This window comes from Dryobates pubescens, chromosome 8, assembly GCF_014839835.1.
Source record: "Dryobates pubescens isolate bDryPub1 chromosome 8, bDryPub1.pri, whole genome shotgun sequence".
In the NCBI taxonomy this organism is placed as follows: Eukaryota; Metazoa; Chordata; class Aves; order Piciformes; family Picidae; genus Dryobates; species Dryobates pubescens.
This window is the reverse complement of record NC_071619.1, coordinates 2,381,179-2,401,942: the sequence shown is the minus strand read 5'-3', so window position 1 is coordinate 2,401,942 and position 20,764 is coordinate 2,381,179. Positions and strand designations below refer to the sequence as shown.

At 47.4% G+C, this 20,764-nt stretch overlaps 2 protein-coding genes across 2 annotated transcripts in view; one reads left to right on the top strand and one right to left on the bottom strand.

Moving 5' to 3' along the window:
• Nucleotides 1-20,764, bottom strand: part of TIAL1 (TIA1 cytotoxic granule associated RNA binding protein like 1) — a 133,887-nt gene that overhangs the window by 40,923 nt on the left and 72,200 nt on the right. The gene's annotated exons all lie outside the window — the stretch shown is intronic.
• On the top strand, nucleotides 1,448-19,197 carry BAG3 (BAG cochaperone 3). The gene is made up of 4 exons (XM_054163942.1): nucleotides 1,448-1,709; nucleotides 13,423-13,779; nucleotides 15,878-16,258; nucleotides 17,882-19,197. Exons 1-4 carry the CDS (start codon nucleotides 1,533-1,535, stop codon nucleotides 18,650-18,652), a joined length of 1,686 nt encoding a protein of 561 aa, XP_054019917.1. The 5' UTR covers nucleotides 1,448-1,532; the 3' UTR covers nucleotides 18,653-19,197.

Below are 20,764 nucleotides of genomic sequence, written 5' to 3'. Positions count from 1 at the left end.
TCAAGGGACGGGTATCGCAGCGAGTCCAGGATGTCAGATGTGCAAGGTATACGACTTGTTGCTGTAGGAAATAGGTTAAGTTAGCAATGCTGATGATAGTGCAGACATCTGAAGGTAAATGCCCCGGGGAAAATGCAATACTTCTGAGTCAAAGGCACACAACAACGAGGACAGAAAAACAGGTCTGCAATGGACCACAGCGTGGTTCTGAAGGTGAGGGCTGCGCAGGGTGGGAACTGCAAGAATGAAGCAGCAAGTTTTGAGCAACTTCGTTTATCAGCGTGATAAAACCAGCCCCCTCCGTCACAAGAGGAACTACTATGGGTGTCAAGCAGTACCGAGAGATCTTTGATCCTGCCCCGAGCGGGAGATCCTGACTGTCCCCAGGGGTGGCAACAGCCAGATTTTTCTGAAGTAAGAGTTACCTCGGTAATGAGCATCCGTGTGCAAGGAACGCATACCCTGAATTCTTGAAACAAACAGCTTTGCAGCAGGTAACGTCGGCGCTTGAGGGGCACCGCACCGTGCGTTCACTCTTCTACTTAAAGTAACTCTCAGCAGGCATCTGCGGCTCTCGGTGTGACTGTCAGATGACACAAGTGGTATAATGGTGAAGTACAGTTACCTCAAACTCAGCACGCTGACGGCATGGCACGCTGATACAGCGCCCGTGGAGAAAGAGATGATTTTCAAGCTCAGACACATTCGTTGCCTTCAGGTGTATTTCTAAGTGAAACTGAGGGCTGAGACGTTTGCAAAGAACTCAGAGAGTTCAGACGGGCTGTGATAAACAATGCCTTCCCGCACCCTTATTTGGGAAGAAACATTGGTTATTTATTCATTATAATCTCGAATTATCAGACACGGGCAAGAAGCTTTTCGAGGAGGAGCTTTGGGCTTTTGGGCAGTAGAGGAGGCAGTCGCGCCCTCGTCAAAGGACGCGAATGTGTCAGAGGGCTGTATGTTCTTCCACGGAGGTGGCCACCGCTTGCCCACCACGCAGGCTCTGAAGTAGCAGACTTAGAGCCGCAGCAGGGACCGGCCAGAGCAGTCAAAGCAGCTCCGTGCTGTGCATTTTCCTATGCGTGTGCCCGAGCCTGCAGCGAGCGCTGTCCCGGGCAGCGGCCCTGCAGAGCCGGCGTGCAGAGCGAACCCGGGACACCCCTCCCCGTCCATGTGTGGTGCCGCAGGGCTGAGGTTAGGGCTGGGCTGCAGCCCTCGGGGCGGCACGACCCGAACCCCGGAGAAACGCGTCCGGCAAACCCCCGGTCTGTCGAGCCGTGCTGGAGACAACCAGAAGTTTCCAGCCTGCCAAGGTTCTGCGTGTCCCTCCTCCTCCTCCGCTTCCCTCCTCCTCCTCTGCTCGTCCCTCCTCCGCCACCGCCCCCCGCACCCCGCGTAGCCGCCGTTTCCAGACACTTCCAGCCCGGCGCCTCCGCCCCCCCCCGCCCCGCGGCGGATAAAGCCTCCGGTCCGGCGCCCCCGCCCGGCACTGGACACCCGGCACTGTACAGTCTGAGCCCCGGCCCGCCATGAGCGCCGCCGCTCACTCCCCACCACCACCACCGCAGATGGAGGGCAGCGCCGAGCCGCTGCCCCCCGGCTGGGAGATCAAGATCGACCCGCAGACGGGCTGGCCCTTCTTCGTGGATCACAACAGCCGCACCACCACCTGGAGCGACCCGCGTCTGCGGGCGGCGGCGGCGCAGGTACGGCGGACGGCACCGCGCCCGGCTCCGGGTGTCCCGTCCTGGAGGGGCCGCCCGCGGTGGGGTGGGGGGGATGAGGGTAGGTCAGGGAGGGGGATCGGGCGCTTGCCCCCGCCAGCGCATGGCGATGCAGTGAGGGCAGGAGCTGCCTTTTGTCTCTGACGCAGTGCAGGCCCTTTTTTGTGCATTAAATCATTTGATACCTCGGCCCTGTAATGTTTATTTAAAGTTGGCTAAGTCCGCCCGGCCTGCCAGGAGACGCGGACCTCCATCTATTTTCCAGCTGTGAACAGCCCTGGAAAGATACACCACCTAGCCCAGACTTCTACTTGTCGAGTTTTCTTTTCCTTTTTTTTTTTTTTTTTTTTTTTTTCCTTTTTCCTGTTCTGATTTTTTTTTTCTGGTCTCAAGTCCTCTCAGTTGCTGTCTGGTCTGGTTTTGTTCTTAAGCATGCTCAGAGAAAAGCTGTATCTCAGTCCAAATATGTCCATGGAAGGAGAGCCCTGGAGGGGAGAGCAGCTGTGCTTCTGTCGGGGCTCTCAGGAACGGCCCTTTCGGGTCACATCCTCTGGGTTTTGGGGAGTTCAGCCCCCTCGGGGAGCACAGCTCTTGGGCCCGCGCTGGTGTTTTCTCAGTGCAATAACTGCGAGCAGAAAGTGCTGGAAACTTGAGCCGAAGTAGAAGTTGCCTGTTGGGAACGCGATTCACTCCGGGTCTTACGTGCGCTTCCCGGCGAGCAGCATCGCGGCACGCCGGGCTGGCCTGCCCGTCCGCCGCCCGGCGGAACGGCAGGGCTGGGATCCGGCTGTCCGGGTTGCCCTCTGGCAGGGGGCTCCGCCACGTACCCGAGCGGCGGGGGTGGCCGGCGCGGTGCCGTGCGGCTGGCCGGGAGCCCGCGGCCGGCTGCCGCCGGGGAGGAGCCGAGCCCCGCAGGAGCGGCCGGGCCTGGGGAGTCAGCGGCTGCAGCTCGGCCTGGTTGGGGCAGGACCCTTCCCACCGCGCCGGGGTGAACCGCGGGGCTGGAGATGAAGTGCTGCTGGGTGCTGAACTGTACTTAACTGCGTGCTTAAGCATGCGGAAAAGTCGAGCGGCTGGGAGGTAGCTGCTCTCTTTGAAATGTACCTTCAGCGTTCTTGTTGCAGCTTGTTCTCCTGAAGCCTTACGTAAAACGTGAGGGCCAAAGCACTCAACAGCGTTAGTATTTTAAGGACTTAATGTTTCTTAAAATAGTAATTGTCCAGGTCGTGAGCACAGACCGTGACGGAACGCTCGGTGTTGAACAGAAGGGATTGACTTTTCTACCACACATTAAATCTCTTCTCAGCTTTTTAAGGGGTAGTTAATTTAATCTATAAAAAACCCCACATAATTCTGGTAATAATACAGGGAGACCTTGGAAAACGTAATTTGGTAATGGGAATATTGAGAGCGGCATAGGAAAAAGTGTTTTAAGTCCTTTCTGGAGGCACTGTCTTCCTGCTGTAATGAGGCACCTGGTAACACTGGCTGTTGTGGCAATAAAAATAATAAATAGTATGTGGGGTTTTTTTATAACCATGAAACATACTTGAGAAGAAAAGTGCTCTGTTTACTCAAAGGCTTTTGTAATGGAAATAGCACTTGAGACCAGCCTATTTAACAGGAAAGGCACTTTTAAGCTGCTTTTGGTAATTGTGTTGAAAACAGAGTTGGAGATAGGCTGAGGGATCCCTGCTGTGCTGTGTGGATGCCTGAAACAAAACAAATGTTGACCCCTCTCTGATGTCACCTCCGTGGCAATGAAAGGTGCCTCTTCGGCCAACTTGCAGAGGTGATCACAGCTAGGGTTTTGAGCTGCTTTTGAGCAGCTTTTGTGGGATACTCTTGTTTCCAATCAGGAAAATCCATTTCTGCTCACTGTGCACAAGAATATCTGTGTGCTTTGGGATTGTTCATTGGGAGGGAGAAAGGCTTTCAGAGATGAATGTGGAAAATAGTTGATACTTGGGAGCTCCTGTCTCTTGTTCAAAGAAAAACCCTCCAGTTCATGATGATAGAAGTGTGTAACTGATCTCACAAGAGCCATTTGCCAGAGCCTGAGTTAAGAATATCTTCTGGAATTAGTGGTCAGCTTCTGAAACCCTCGAAGTACCGGTGTATTTTGGAAGGACAGGTACTACTTAGCAAAAGAATCTCAGAATCAGGCCCAAAGGAAGTATTTCTCTTCCCAGACAAGATTTTGTTGGGCAATGCCAAAGAAGGCTGATCACCCCCTGACACTGAATTTCAAATCCAGTAGGGATTTTTGATGGCATTAGACTTTAAACAGGCTGGAAGGACAAAATCACAGATGTAGGGAGAAGGAAGACTAGAAACAGGCAGCTTTCTGATTGCCCTCATTCTCAGTCTAGGTCAAAGGAGAGAACTTGGTTGTCTTGGAAGTGATGTGAGAATTGCAGAAGCTGACTGCACCTGTCAGACTTCCACGAGATCAAACTCACACTGACTTTATTGCTGTCTTGCTTTCCTTGAAATCAACCAGTGAAACCAGGAATTTTTTATCTCCTTTGTGATGGTCTTCAAATAAGCACTGCACTGTATCCATCAGTATTCTCTGAATATTTGTGCTGTTTCTGAAGAGACCTAGGCAACAAACTGAGCTGTTGGAGGCCTATAGCAACAAACAGGTATCGTGCCATAGGTGGACAGTGACTGGAGCACAGGTCTAAAGCTACCTCAGCTTTTCTGGTGAAGTAATACAGCTGAGATGGTAGTGATAATGAAGCTCCATTTTTCCTAAGAGGTTGACTTTGGTCTTCTCACTTTCTCTAGGCTTGCCATTGATGTAACTCTGCAGACTGCAAGGGAGAAATGGCTCTTAACATTTCAACCCATGGCTGAGCCTTTTAAAATCAACAGAACCAGACTTTGGTCTTGTATTTAACTGTGCATTTTAGAGGTGTTCATCAATTCAGACGAATCTCTGTTATTTTCTCCTTCAGTTTGGCCTTTTTTTACACACATGAAGTATGAGTGTCCTTCCCCTGCATGTTTAGCTCTACTTGCTTGAAATCTTTGCAGTATGAGGCAGGACCAGAGAGATCTTCCTGAGACAGAAGTGAAAATTTCTTGCCATACTCCGGTGAGAAGCAAGCCATGACTTTGCAAATGACTGAAATTCAAACATTTTAGCAAACCTCTTGGTAGCTTAATGACTCTCTTCTGAGTGTCTGATCAGTTAATAGGAAGGCATTCAAAGAATAAGGTACAATCAGTACAGTGAAGCATGTCTGTGCCTTTTACTGAAAAAGTGTTTGAGCAATGTCACCCTCTTCCTATCTTCTCTTTGGCAGAATGACTGATTTCCTGTGCTTATCTATTGCTGGCATTTTCTGTGTTAACTTAAGCCAGCACAGCTCAGCACACTCTGTATAAGATTGTCTTAGGACATTGAAATTGTTTGTTTGGTATTCCCTAAAATGTTGATAGTGATAGAAGAAAAGAGAAACAAGGCTTGTGTAAGTATTTATTGATGCCCCTTCCATATGTTGTTTCCACATGCAGTGCAACTAAAAATAGACCAAAAGGAATTGACTGTGCTGGGCTGCACTGAACTAATATTACAGGGATCAATAGCTTGCTAATGCCTGAGGTTTGAGATAAAAGCTGCAGCAGCCAGCCACAAAGTCTGGGAGCAGTCATAAAAGTGATGTATTTTAATGGTTGCAACTATGGCTGCAGAGGCCTAGACAAAGGAAGAAGCTGCCATCTTACCCTCTCACCGATGGCTTTGTTGGTATGTGGGGAACAAATAACCGCATCTAAGTTTCCATCCTTACCCTTCATCACTTGCATCTCTTTCCCTTCTGCTTCCCCACATAAGTCTTGAGTCACTCAATTCCCATCTCTTTAGCAGTGAGCTTATTTTTGAGCACTGACTTCTCATGTTAGAATTGACTGAAAAAATTCCTGATTGAGCTGACTGGAAATTAGACATTGCAAGTTCAGTAGAGCCTCCCTGAAATGCTGCATCTTTTGCAGTGGTTCACTTCAGTGGAAAGGGATATAAGGCTAGGTAACAATCCAGGTCTGTCTCACCTGCAGTGGTTATTACATTACTTACCCTGCTGTGCAGTCTGTCACAGGGTAATAAATGAGTTACTGCATTAAAAAGTACTGTACAGAAAAGGCATAATATGTAGGAATGGTGAAATTAGCACCAGGGGATTTTTGGAGGGCTGTGTAGTGGCTTTATCCAGATGTCTTTGAAGCTGCTTTGTGTAGTTCTCCAAAGCAGAACATGGTAAGCAGGGGGTTGGTTTGTGGAGATACCACTAAAATCTGAAAACCATGGGTGGATCACATTTGAAATGAGAGAAAGGAACGTGAAGAAGTGACGCTAGAAATAATGTGCCAGCATCTGAGCAGTCAGGCAAAAGGAAAAGCAGGGAAGGTCTTGCATGGTTCTGTGTAACTCCTGACACAGCATACCTCTTATCTAAGGGAGAAAGGAAGAATTCTTGTGGCAGGTGGCAGCATTCTTACCTAGGAATCATACTTTTTAACATTTAAACATATAGGCAGGACTTTTCCTTATCTATGTGGCAAAAATAGAATTGTTCCCACTTGAACCATGACAAGGCAGGTAACAATCCAATATGCTTTGGGGTATGTAGACAGTATCACTCTCTAGGTGAGCTCTGTCTCTACCTTCTTTTGTGGCAGCTAATGTCCCCTCTTCATGCCAAGCTGACTCTAAAGTAGAACAAATGGCTTGTTCACACAAATTCCATTAATTAGAGATGGAAAATGCTGTATCTTCAAATATGCTTCAGAAGCTGTTGGGTTTTTCCTTTTTGCTTTTACAGACAGGAAAATGAGACATGGGGTGGTGAAGTGGCTTGTCTGACATTGCCCAGCAGGTCAGGTAGCATGAAAGTACATTTCAGTGGCTGGTGGCAAGGGCTCATGAATGGTAAAGAGGGTGCAGTGTAGCTGTGTGCAAAATGAAACGTAGATGAAAAGGTAGACCCTGATTGTAACCTGCAAAATTCACAGCTGACTCTTCAGTTGTTAGCTACTCACTCTCCTTTTTTCCATGGGGCACTGTTTTGCTGATTCTCGAGGCTTGTACTTTCTTCCGTGTTCCAGATCTCTGAGTCACAGCTAATAGCAGGAAAGCAACAGATTGACCACCAGCTCCTTAGGTAAGCAGGCACCGAACAGAAATAACTGAGTAAAGTGTGTCATTCTCATCACCCTTGACAAGGGTATTTCTGTGAGTGCTCTAAAGGGCTTTTCTTCAACGCTGTCCCTGAAAGCTGACAGGGTGGGTGGTGATACCAGCCTTCTCCTAAGAGTGCTCAACTCTTGGTAGCAGCACTCACTGCTTCTTTCCCTGAACGTGGCCCATCAGACGTTTTCTGTGCACAGGCCAACTTCCACTCCCAGGCATAAAGGGCAAGCGTCATCATGTCTGTGCCAAAGCATTTTAGCTTAAGAAAGAATCATCTGGGTGATAAAAAAGAGCAGCTCTGGTTCCTGAAACAAGATTAGGCTGCAAGATAGGCAACATGTTTGCTTCGGTAGGGCTGGAAAGCTTCAGATAAGATTTCCCCTTCAATTTTTAATGGCATTTGTTTATTTCTAATGACATCATTGTGCTCCATCAGTCAGAGCAGGCATTAATGCAGTACAGGATGATAATTACAAGAGAGAATAAAAGGCCTATTTGCCTACACATGTGTATGTGAGGAAATCAAACTCAGCCTTCAACAAGTCAAACATCAAAAGCAACTTGGGCTGTAAATGGGTTACATGATGCGGCTGACACGAAGGTCTACTGAGACAGCTCATGAGACTCAGTTTATTCATGGTTGCCTTCAGTCATTAGCTAATGATATCTTGCTCAAATGCCTGTGTGCTCAGTGTATATATTTAAGCACAAATTGTGAGTAAAAGAGTGAGAATGTAAAAATCTCGAGTGGATGAGGAACAGCGGTAGGAAGCTTAGGGTCAGTGCTGGGAGCCAAGTCGCTCTCCCCCTTCCCACCTGTGCAGTTCTCTGGGAAGTATTAATAAAGCACTTGATGTGGATGAGGTCTTTCCCAATCTGGTTGATTCCGTGATTCTATGATTAATACACTTAAAGCACTGCTGACAAACCTTTTAGAAGTACTTGGGTATACTGATTTCTATCAGTGGCAAAGCTCTGGTGTGTTAGTTTTGATGTACTGAGTTAGTACAACAAGAGAAAGGGAAAAAAAAGGTGGGGACAAAAGTAAAATACCAGTGGCTATGGGCTCCAGTTCTAATGGTTAAAGTTTTGCCTTTCCTTGACATAAGATGTTTGGGGGTTTTTTGATAAACAGAATTGGTACATCATTCTTACATGTGACTTAGATAGTACTGGCTTGTTTTGGTTATTCATGGTAATTTCTGACAAAAAACAGATTGGCCTTCATGTGCAAAGAAAACTTAGTTACCATATTTCAGTCAGCTATATGGTTACATTCTGCTGGGAAAGAACAGAATCATAGAACGGTCTGGGTTGGAAGGGACCTCCAAAGGTCATCCAGCCCAACCCCCTCTGCAGTCAGCAGGGGCATCCTCAACTGGATCAGGCTGCCCAGAGCTCTGTCAAGCCTCACCTTGAATATCTCCAAGGATGGAACCCCAGCCACCTTCCTGGCAACCATACTACTCCCTTCTTCTTGAATACATAGGATCGGGGCTTAAAATCAGGGGAATTGTGCTCTCAAGTCAGATTCTGTCAGACACTGGCATTTTCTCAGTCATTTGAGCAACCAGAATACTTCTATTTGTGTGGTGTTCTTCACAGCAGCAACTTAGAAGTTTAGAACCATACTTAAGTCAGGAGACCTGTCTGCATATAGAAAGCTATTTCATCTCTTGGTAATGTTAAAATTTGTGCTCCTTTGCTAGGTAGTATGTACAAAACCAAGAGTGGTTTGAATATTTGCCCTGCAGGAGCTACAGAGGTGCTATGTGTGTGTGATACATACATGCTTTGGAGAACCAGATTTACTGTGCTGCAAAGAAGGAAGAAAAATGCAAGAGTGTGATGGCAGCAAAACTTGCTTTTTAACTGCTTTTTCTGGAGACCATTTAAGTACAAAAGGAATGAAAAATGTATTATGCAGGCAGTCTCAAAAGGGAGATTCCAAGCTAGATACAGCTACTGAAGTAATCTGGGGTGTACACAGAATGTTGGTACAGCCATCCGGATGACTTTGATGGCAATTTGCTGACATCAGCAGTGCCTGAATTTGCAGGTTTCTGTGTTTCAGTCTGGAATAACACTTGAGCAGTCCCTGGGGCATGTCATCCACTCTGGATAGACAGTACAGCTGCACCAGGAGTTCAGTTGCCAGGTTGTGGTTTTCCTCTTGCCTTTACATTCCAGTGGCACACGGTGTCAGAACTCAAGAATTGGAGCAAGTTTGAGGATTTTGGTGTCACTCCTGACAATGCCCTTCCCACGGGAAGCCAAGAGTAGGCTGTAGGGGTATGAAGAGTTTTTTCCAGTTGCACAACTTGTGCTTGACTGCACCTTTATTTATCGTGGTGATGGCCTCACAACAGAAACGCGTGTCCTCGTCCAGGGCGGTGGAAGTGCTGTCCTTCCCCCCGAGCACATCTCCTGGCATGGCTTGGCTGTCCTACTAGCAGAGTGGCCAAAACACAGCCATGCCTTTTTTTTTCCCCCTTCCTCTTCTTTGGCCAGCAATGATGGCTCCTTTACATGTGCTCAGCACCGCCTGAAATGGTGGATCAGGTCTGAGTTTCTGGTGGTGTTCCAGGCTACCTGAACCGCAGGCCAGGACTATTGTCAAAATCGGTCGGCTGCTCAAGGGATTTTTTTCCCCACTTCTGTACTTCCTCCTGTTTTGGGGATTCATTGGCCATTGGGATGTGCTGCCCAGGGAGGTGGTGGAGTCACCAGCACTGGAGGTATTTAGGAAGAGACTGGGTGAGGCACTTGGTGCCGTGGTTTAGTTGATTAGATAGTGTTGGGTGACAGGTTGAACTCGATCTCAAAGGTCTATTCCAACCTGGTTTATTCTATTCTATTCTATTCTATTCTATTCTATTCTATTCTATTCTATTCTATTCTATTCTATTCTATTCTATTCTATTCTATTCTATTCTACCTCTCAAGTGTAAAGTGAGGGTGTGACCACCACAGCTGGGACTCCTGCAGTGCTGATTGTCTTTATGGGAAAATTCATTGATAGTCTGTTGCTTACAGCCACACTCAAATTTTATTGCCAAAGAACTTCCTTCTTGTTCCCTTGGATGAGGTCAGGAGTTATATACTTCAGTTTTCTTAATGCAGAAATCTGAGCTGGCCTCCTGTTTGTTAGACTTAAGCTGAGAAGGACGATGGGCTAAGGTTTGTCATTCATTTATTGGTCATACTTCCTCGAGCACATCTGTGTTACGTGCAAGTGCCGGGCTGTCTCGGATAACGTGCCTGATAACAGAATGAGCAAGAACTATCTTTGGTAGAAGGTAAATAAAACCAAAGTCCATTTTTGGCTACTTGTGTTGGCTGTCCTGTGAAGCAGGAATTAAAGCCGTCAGAGGGAATCCCCAAATCTCTTCTGTAGCACTCTGATGAGTGCTTTTCAGAGCTGGATTCTGGTCCTCCCCGCTTTCTGCAGTGTCCCCAGGCACGCCTGAGCCTCTCCTGCAGTCTTCCAGAACCTGTTTGTCCAGGCTATAACTGCAGGCTCCCTTGCACAAACCAGAACTGCTTTGGCCAAAGGCCTGGCGTGGGGGTACTGATACCCACGTGCACTTGCTGTTATTTTGGATTCTCACTGAAAGACAAACCCAAACCACTTGCAGCCGTTTACTTGAACCCTCTCAGTCATGGTGCTGCAGTGTTGTTCTTTGGTGTGGGGTGCTTTGAAGTACACAGATTGTGCATGTTCATGGACGTAGGAAACGGTGGGATGCAAGGGAACAGGAAAGAAGGCATGGTGAGGATGCGGTGATGCAAACTAACATAAGTTTAGAAGTCAGTATTAATTACGTGATGAAGATAACATTGTGCAATAATGACAGCACCTTTCCTAAATCTGATCTGTCAGCCTCACAACAACTGACAGTGGAAATAGAATAGGGGGTGGTCCATTTGTGCCTTTGCTCCATATATGACTGCAATGTCTAGAGACAGATACACAAAATTCCTCTGTGGTTAGCAGACCTGACTACAGGAGGAAGAAAGCCGGGAAAAAAAGGACCAACTTGTGTAGTACTTAACTCTCCACAGGAGCAGCACGAGTCTGGAGCTGTAAGAATAAATGACAAAGTACAAAAGTACAGTTTCTGTTGTGGTTCTGAAAGAGGGGCCAGTGTTTCATTACCAACAACACACAGGTAGTAAACTTGCCAGAAGTTTCACTTCAGATGTAAGCAGAGTAGTTTGAAAAAAACAGTCCAGCCTGATTTGTCTTTGGGTTTGGGCTGCTGCTTTTGTGTTTCTCACCGGGATTTAAGCTGCAGAGGCAGATTTCTCAGATTGCTGAGACTGCTGAGAACAAAGGCAGCCTCAAGGGTCTGAAAATGCAGACAAGGGAGGGGACTCCCATGGTCAGACTCCTAGCAGGGGGTTTATGGAGGGTGGGGAGAGTGGGACGCTGTCATAGAATTGTTTCAGTTAGAAAACACAGGTTGGAGCCTTGGCAATGATTGATCGTGGTGCTGGCAACTGGTTCCTTAGAGCAGATTTGTACATCCAGGTGGAATAAAGCAGGTGTGGCCAAGAGCCTTCTCGTGTCGGGACACCTGTAGCTGCTGCTGGCCCGCTTCTAACCCCTTCCCACGAAGAGCCTGGCAGCGCTGGAAGTGAGTGAATCTCCTTTTCACAATGGTGGGAGCCGTGCCTGTAGGTGGGGTGGGCGGCTGCGGGCTCTCGGGTTACGCTCGCAGCCCACCGCCTGCTGCCTGTGTCGGGCAGCCGGTGCGGAGCAGCCGGTGGGCGCAGAGCGGAGCAGCGAAGGTGCTTCTTCCGAGTGTCGAATCATCACTTCGCCTCCCTGCCTGGCAGCCTGCGCGGCTCCGATCGCCCGGCAGACGTTTGGCTGCCGACAGAGCCTCGCATTGTTGCTAGCTGAGCGCACCTCAGATTTATTTCCCGGCAGTTAGTTTGCTGGCCCTAACCGCGCGGCCCTCCAGCTCCTGGCGGAGGCAGCCGCCGGCAGCGATGCGGGCTCGGGGTTGCGCCGGTAGAAGGTGAGCTGGCAAATGCTTGTTGGCCCTCGGGAGTCCTGCAGCCCCCCTAGACGGCCTGCGTTCGGCAGAGGACTGTGATTTCCCGATCGGGTGAATTTAAAGTGACTCATCTGTCGGCGGTGGATCCTGGTGCAGACGTTGGCATGAGATCATCCTTGTTCCACAACTGGAAAAGCCGACTTCAAAATTGCTTCTCTGGGCGAACTTTCTAGGCTCTCCTCTATGCCTCCTCCAGAATTTTTCCTTTGTTTGTGGAGTTTTTTTGGTTGGTTTTGGTGTTTTGGTTTTTTTTTTAATGAGCAAAAGGAAATGCAGCATCAGGGCTCTGACTCTGAACTTGTTGCTTTCAGTGCTTGTTATTTTATTAGCTTGCCTAAATTGTAGCCTTCATTCTCTGCAGTTTTATTGCTTACCAGAGTTCTTAAAACTTAACTGTCTAAGAGGATGCTGTCATATAGGAAGAACACTCAAAATCTGGTTGGTGAAACAGTTAATTCTTAATTATGACATTAATATGTACAGAAGTGACATTAAATATTTTTGCAGCTTAAACACCTCTTTAAAAATAGGGTTTCCAACACTTGCACCATATGTCCCCTTATTAAATTCTCCTCTTACTGAATAATGACATTACCCTCTGAATGACAGAGGTGCTTGTTATATGATCTGACTTAGAGATACATCTGGAACTTGGCCCTCTCAGGGCCTCAAAATAGAATGACCCATGCAGGAAGAACTTACTAGAGGACTTGTGAGGGTTCCTAGTACAAACCACTTCCACCCTTGCCAGGGCTTTGACATTGTCCAGGGAGTGTACTCAGACAACACAGGGATTCATTCTAGCTTGCTTTTCAGCCTTTTCCTCTTCATTATGTTACCCTGTCTTCTCCTGTCCTTCAGTAGTTACTGAACTGGATCCTCCTGTAGGTGAAAGTTGGTTTCTCCTTCAGTGTGCAGCATTAATAACACTTCAGGTAGCCTGTGGGAAGAACACCAGCAGCAAACACTGTGCTTCTGGTGGGGTTAGGCTCTCTTAAAAGTTTCTTGTCAGATGTTATCTATAGCACTGAGTGGTTTTGAGAGGTGGTACAGAAATGTCTCCAGTCTCACAGGCATTTGTTTGAGTTGGAGGAGCTCCATCTGAAGGGGGTGGGCTGGTGGCTGAGTGGAAGTAATGCATGCTAAGTAAGAAATCTGCTTGAGGCAGGTATTGTGAAGCAGAGTTGGTATTTATGAGAATTGGGGGTGAAAGACTATTGATACCTAAGCAGATGTGTAGCTTACTCTTCTCTTGCCTGTATATCTGTAGTATTAGTACCTGCTATTGGCTGTCCTGCACAGGCCCAAGATGGTCTGAACCTGTCATACGAAGCTGATACTGCTTTCAGCACAGACTACTAGGCCCTTTTCTCTTACCAGGTGTACTGAGCTGAGCTACCAGCAAATGCTATGTGATGTTCTTAACTTGTAGGAAGGCCAGTCGTCAGCAAACGGTCCATCTCGTGACAGCCCCAAGCAGCTGCCAGCAAGAGAAGGCACCGTGGGATACCCCAAGCTCCGGGCTGGCTATATCCCTATTCCTGTCATCCACGAGGGCATCGATGGCAGACAGCAGCACCCCTGCTTTTCTGCTCCGCAGCCTGCTGCCCAGCGGTACAAGACGGAGGCTGTGCCTACCACGCTGCAGGCTCAGCCACCTCCCAGGGGGGCCTATGGCGGCCCCGAGTCCCCTCCAAGGGGACCGGCGGAGGCTTCTCAGACGGATAAACAATGTGGACAGACAACGGCAGCTGCGGCAGCCCAAGCGCCGGCCGCACACGGACCCGAGGTAACTTCTCAGCGTTGCTGGGGTGTGTTTGCATTGGTCTTTGCAGCACTGATGACCTGAATGCCACGCGGGTAGCTTGTCCTTCAGAAAGCCAAACTTGCCACAGGATTACATTCTCCCAGTACTTCCACAGCGTTAAAGTGCAAAAGCGCTCGGTCACGGCAGCGTGAGCACGTGGCTCCTTTCTGGCACGGCCTGCAGAAATCAGTGCATGTGAATGGCTTTTGCAGAACGGCAGCCTCTGAGCCCTGCAGGTCCTGCGGCAGGGGAGAGGTACTTTAGGGTTTATACTGTTGCCCCCACCAGCAGAGGATACGGGCAGGTCTCCTGTGTTCTGCACCAGGAGTCAGGAACCAAAGGGAACAAAGTGGGAGAGATAAAAATAACAGTGGCCAGGTGGCTAACAACCCTGGGTCACTTCCCGAGTTGTACTGCTGTGGTCTTTGCTTTCTAGTTTAATACTTCAGTTGGATTACATGTACAGGTTTACACATAGATAGCTGTAAAAGCGAAGTGGAAAGCATTTTTGTCATCCAGTGGCACGTTAAAATACTTTCAAGCTGTGAAGTTCCTTGAGAACAAGTAAGTCACCCTGCTTGCTTCGTGTTTCATAAGGTGGGATCTTGCTGTTCCTGTAATATATGGAAATACCAACCTTGTTTTTATTCAAAGTACAATGCACAGGAAATTCAGCCTTCACCAGGCTGAAAATGTATCATCAGGTCTGTAATTCAGCAGAGGTGGCTTCTTCTCTGAAACCTGTTTGGAGTCTGAACAATGTAATTAAAATTCTGTTAGCAGGTTTCTCAGCTGTCTTGAGTAAATGCCTTGTTCGTGCAGTGCTGAGACCAGAGGCTCAGCTTTTATTCCTCCCAACGCTGCGCAGCTTTGTCTCATACACAGAGTGTTTTCAGGAATGTCCTCTGTGCCTTGAGGTCCTCTAAGATAACTGCTGAGGACCTCGGAACTTGCTGTTACAAATTTAGGCAGCACAGTGTGGGTATCAGCTGACCAGAGCCTGTGATTGTGCCTTTAAACCCCATGTCAACGAGGCCACCAGTAGTGGCAGTGGTGGGTATCATAACACAAACCAGCACTTAGCTAGTTAATTAGGAAGTTAGTTAGTTAAGGTTACTGTTTCATGAGCAGCTGAGCAGTTCAGCAGCACCAAAAGAGGAGTCTTGTCCTCTTCCTCTCCTGCCTTGGCTGCCCTTGCCTCTCACTGTGTTGTCCTGCCCCCTGCTCCTGCCAGCTCCAGTCTGACCTGGCCTTTCACTGAGCTGTGTAACAAACCCATCGGGAAATAATTGTTTCGCTCTTATTTAGTGAAGGAAACTGGTCAGAGTAGCCTGACAGCTGCTGGAGTTGGTGCAAAGTAGGTGAGGTGATGGATTGGCATAGCAAGAGGCGGGAAGGAGCAGTGAGCAAACAGATTGCCTTTCCCCAGACTGCAGCCCCACAACCTGGGACATGCTGGGAACTGGATTCTGCAGTGAGCTCAATGCTTGCCCCTGCTAATGGCAGGTCTAAGCTTAATGCAGCTCCTGCTGCTGGTGCTAGGGGGCTAAGGTGTTAGAAGGTCTTGTGTGGGGGGAAAAGGGCATTAGCCATATGTTCATTATCATTGCCATAGCCTGCTACCAAATCACATGCTTAAAAACACCCACAAACCAAACAAAACCTGTTAGTGTGACCAGGATCAGAAGACTAAATGCTGTGTGCTTGTCAGGGGGTTGTTTTTGTCTTCAGCACGTAATTTGTTTGCTTAACTTTAGTTTGCCTCAAATTTAACAGGTTTAGACAGGAACAGCCATGCAAAAGCAGCAAACACTCTTGACTGAGCATCCACTCCCTGCTCATTTGAGGGCTGGGAATGCTGTAGCTCAGGTTTCTACTTGTTATAATGATGCTCTCTTACAAGTTCTGTGGTTTGTCTAGTGAGGCCCTTGGCCAAAAAAACAAGGAAGTGGCTCTCCTGTGTGCAGGAAACAGGAGTTCAGAGTTTCTATGACCAGCTCCTTCTTTTCTCTTTGGAAATGAAATGTCCTGTGAGCACAAAATGTTCATGATTTGATAGTGGATTTTGTTTTCCCGGCAGCCTCAATCTCCTGGAGCTTCCGATTCTTCGACGGCTTCCCCTCAGTCCTCTGGCAGACCCAACGCGGGAAGCCATCAGCTCCCTCGCGGTTATATTCCAATTCCCGTGATCCATGAAAATATCCAGCGGCAGCCAACGCAAGTCTACCACCAGGCGCAGAAGACACACTACCCTGCCCAGCAGGGCGAATACCAAGCCCACCAGCCAGTGTATCACAAAATCCAGCCAGATGAGAGGGAGCCGAAGGCAGCGCGAGCGCAGTCTCCCTTCAGAGTGGCTCAGAGGGGCTCATCCAGCCGGGAGAGTTCACCGGCCAGAGTCACCACCCAGATACAGCCCCCGACTCCCATCAGAGTGCAGACAGTTGTAGACAGACCCCAGGTACGTGATGGGGAAGGGAACTGCTTTGTCCAGCGTGGCTAGCGCTGAAAGATCAGTTCATACCAGTAGATAACATGAAAGCACATAAAGCAGTCTCCGGTTCTGGATTTAAACAAACTGGGAGGTAATGAAATAATAGTAGCAGCAAGCTGCCTTCCACCTATCAGGATTGTGGAGTCCTTGGATCACTGAAACATGATTTAACAGACAGTTTGGTTTTCCTCTCATCAGAGTGTAATTTGGTGTAATTAGAGTGAGGTCACTGATGTTGCATTGTGTTTGTCAGAAGGAAATCAGGTCTGAGGGATTTATGGCAGCTATGTAAACAGACCTCCATTGATGCCTCAGAACCATTTAGGATAGCATCAGATGCACAAAGTAATTTCAGTTACAAAGGGCATCAGCAGAATCCGGTCTTGGAGCTTCTGTGCTTGCTACATGAAGCCTGCTCTTGCTCATAGAACACACTGCTCATTGAATATTTTTTTTTCCACTTCAAAATTTTTACTACAGTTAAAGATGACTGAGAGTTTGACAGCTGTGAGTGTGTGGAAGGGGATATGTATAAAAGCAAGCCTTGATTTCCCCTCTGGGGGGATTTCACATTGCAACTGACAGGAGCAGAATGAGGTTCAGTATTTTTGAAGCCCCAGGTGTCAGAGCTAAACGACAAAAGCATCAGATTGAACGCTGCATTCTTAGGGTACAGTGCTCATTTGTTCTTCTGGGTGAGAATTTCAGCTCCCCAATGATATTTTACACTTAAGTGGGTAAAACAGTAACAGATTGTCAGTGCAGGCCACTGAAATACAGATGTGTAGGTATTTTGCTCAGCCATCTGAATCCATGAGAGCTGGATCTCTTCCCCTTCCAAAATCACTCTGTGTGTGCACAAATAAGTGCAGGGGGTGGCAGGAGAAGGGAAAAGCAGATGTCACAAGTTCCAGTTCTCTGCTAAGATTTCAAAACTGCATCTCAATTTCAAGAGATGTGATGGCTGCTAGGTCTGCAGTAATCCCAGGGACTGTCTCTAATCACTACAGTTAATAAGATTGACACAGTAACCTCTGCATGTAAATACTCTGAAGATAAAATCAGTAAAAACAACCACTAGGAGAGGGGGAAAAAATGCCCTGAAAACAGGAACAGGATGCAGATAGCCCAAAACGTGATTAAAAGTCAGCAGTTGGCTCTTCAAGAAACACCACCTCTCAGTTAGCCACACTCCAAGGGATGAAGTCTCGACCATGCTGCAGTCAGCTGCAACAGATCTTAGGGGCTTAAGTCAGGAGAGGGCTTTGCTCCAAGGTCCTGTCTTACAAAACTGCCTGTAAGGCTGATTTTAGTGAGCATGGGCAGGATTTGGTGCGTCGAAGGTTAAGGTCTTTGAGAGTCAATTGGCACTTGTAATCTGCAGTGGCTTGAGAACAACAACTCTTCAGCACAGTGCTTTTGTATTTTAAACTGGTAAAATCCAGCAGTGCTCAGAGAAGAGGAATCAACCCCAAGTGTGCAAAAATAGCAGTTGTAGAAGTACAGACAAGGGGATGTTAGGTTGTTCTTTAGAAGGAAACGAGGAGCATTGTTCACTATGTCTCAACACAAACTTGCCTTGCTCACCAGGTTTCTCAGCAGCAAGTCCCACCTCAAGAGCCACCAAGACCACCACCCCCACCGCCTGAAATCAAACCTGAAAACAAAGCAGCCCCTCCACCTGAACCTGAGGCACCAGCATCCTATATCCCAATTCAGGTCACCCACCAGGAACCGGATCCTAAACTACCACCCCAGAAGCCTCCGGCTACGGCAGAGAAAGCCGATAAAAAGGCTCCCTCCCCAGCTAAGGTTGTTCCCCCGCAGGAAAAGCCTCCTCCTGAAGAAGCCCCGAAGACAGTGGAAACAGGAGAACCTCAAAAGCATCCTGGTGTGCTGAAGGTGGAGGCAATTCTGGAGAAAGTACAAATGCTTGAGCAGGCCGTCAACTCCTTTGAAGGCAAGAAAACTGACAAAAAATACTTGATGATTGAAGAGTATTTGACCAAAGAGTTGCTAGCCCTAGACTCGGTGGACCCTGAGGGTCGTGCAGATGTGCGCCAGGCCAGGAGAGATGGTGTAAGGAAGGTCCAGAACATTTTGGAAAGACTTGAACAGAAAGCAGAAGATGTCCCAGAACCTGCTCAAATTGATGGACTTCAGCCAAATTTTCCAGAGCCTAAGCCACCACAGGAAATCATGGAGATCGAACCTGTGGTAGTCAAGAGCAAGGGAGATCCCAGTAATAAAGATGCTAAAGAGGAAACCAAAATGGAAAGACATCAGCCTGAAACTAAGGAAGAAGTGTTTACCAATCTTGCCACCACGACAAACACATCTAATAATCCAACCGAACCGTAGCCACGTGCTGAAACTAAGATCTCTCAGACTTAATAACTTAAAGTGTGTTTAAGTGAATTTTGAGTTGCATGCATTTCCAGAGCTCTTTTCAACTGGTTTTTAATCAACATAGCAGCTTGGGACACAGTAAACACTTTGTGGGGGAAGGAGGGAGTTAGAAAGTAATGTATTAATCCTTTATTCTTACACTATGTAAAAGACATGGTTCAAAAATAAACCCTGTACATTAATTGCTTTCAGATCAGCCGAGTGGGGAGGGGGGGAGGCAAAAAAACTACCCCCAACCAACTCCTTCAGGGTTACTGTGGATGCGTGTTCAGGGTGCGTTCTTCTGCAGGTGATTTTTGTAAAATCAGGGGCCTGCATTGTCAGAATATCAGTCCTCCTACCAGTATAGCCACTCTTAACAGCAATGGTTTTATTTTTAATGTTCACAGTTGGGCACTTTAACGATGGATAGAAAGCGTGTAAGAAACTGTAGGGCTATTTATATGTGTGCAGGACTTCGATGCTATATTTTAAAGAGGGAAATAAAATAATATAGAAGCCTAATCTAGTCTTGTGGTTTTATCAACTGGAAATGAAGGGCAATGATGGGTTTCAGATGCACTGTTCTAAAAAAGCAGACATTTCTTTGTAGCACACCATTGTGGACTCTGACAGCTGCTCTTGTCATCAAGACCAAAAACCACGGAACCATTTTGGTTGGAAAAGACTTTCAAGACCATCAAGTCCAACCATTAAATGTGCCTTTCACCTGCTCCTTTTTCATGTTGCTGTATGACATCTGTGGTGGATTGAGAATTGTACAATTGTTAGGGTTAGAAGGGACCTCAAGGATCATCTAGTTCCAATCCCCCTGCCATGGGCAGGGACACCTCACACTACAGCAGGTTGCCCAGAGACACATCCAGCCTGGCCTTAAAAACCTCCAGGGATGAGGCTTCCACCACCTCCCTGGGCAACCTGTGCCAGTGTCTCACCACCCTTATGGTGAAGAACTTCTTCCTAATGTCTAATCTAAATCTCTCCTCCTCTAGCTTGGATCCATTTCCCCATGTCCTGTCACTGTCATCCTAAAAAGTCCCTCCCCAGCTTGAGGAAAGAAGTTGGCTTACCCTTGGTTTTTTATTTTCCCGCTCCCTCTGCCCTGACTCACCATGTAACAGAAATGTTTGGAACATTAAGAAATGCTTATCTACTGCTGTTGTCTTACAGAAATTTACAGCATTTTGGCTTTGTTTCACAAAATCCTTAGTCTTGTTAACAGCTGCTTCTGAACTTCCAGCCAAGCACTCTTCTGTATTCAGAAAGCCAGAGACACCAAGAGGCAGTCCTCTCATTTTGTGAAGTTCAAGCAATGCTTCATGGGGGTTGTAAGTGGTTAGCAACTTATATTTAAACAAGGGACATAAAACATACTTCAGCTCTGTCCATGTAACATGAAAGCAGCAGAGTCAGAGCAGTGCAGACTGAGTCCTCACTACACCTCAGAAGTTGCCTTTGACTTGCATTTATGAAATGCATAATCTTTGGACCTGGTAGCATGTGTACAGCATATGAGAATAACACAGCTGCTCAAGGCAATTGATTGCTTGCTGAATTGCATTCTGACTGGATGAGATTAGATTGGAAGTTGGGTTTAGACCCATCTGACAACCTGGGTTTAGGGAGCAAGTTGAGAACGGTCCTCTAGAACTGCCAGCCTTTATTTTACAATAGCACTAGGGCATGTAGATTGTAATGCAAGGAGCATTTTGAAGTACCAGTTGACTTGTGAACCCTCTGCTTAGTAGGTAGAAGGTTGATGCTGCTTTTAGTTTCATTTTGATAGTCAACACCACCTTGTTAAGAATGAATACACAATGTCTTGTAACCATTTGGCTCTTGGAGCCTTTGCAGCAGCATTGTGGGCATTCTAGCAGAAGGGGTGTAAAAGTTCATCTGCCTGCATAATTCTTGTGTGAACTCACTTCAGTGGCACATTCCTCCTGCAGGATTACATTTCAGCGGAGGACACGTGTCTCTTGACATCATGTAACAAAAATAGTTAAATTGAGGAAAATCAACTGGGGGTCCTTACAGTGAAGCTGTAGTCAAAGTCTGGGGGAG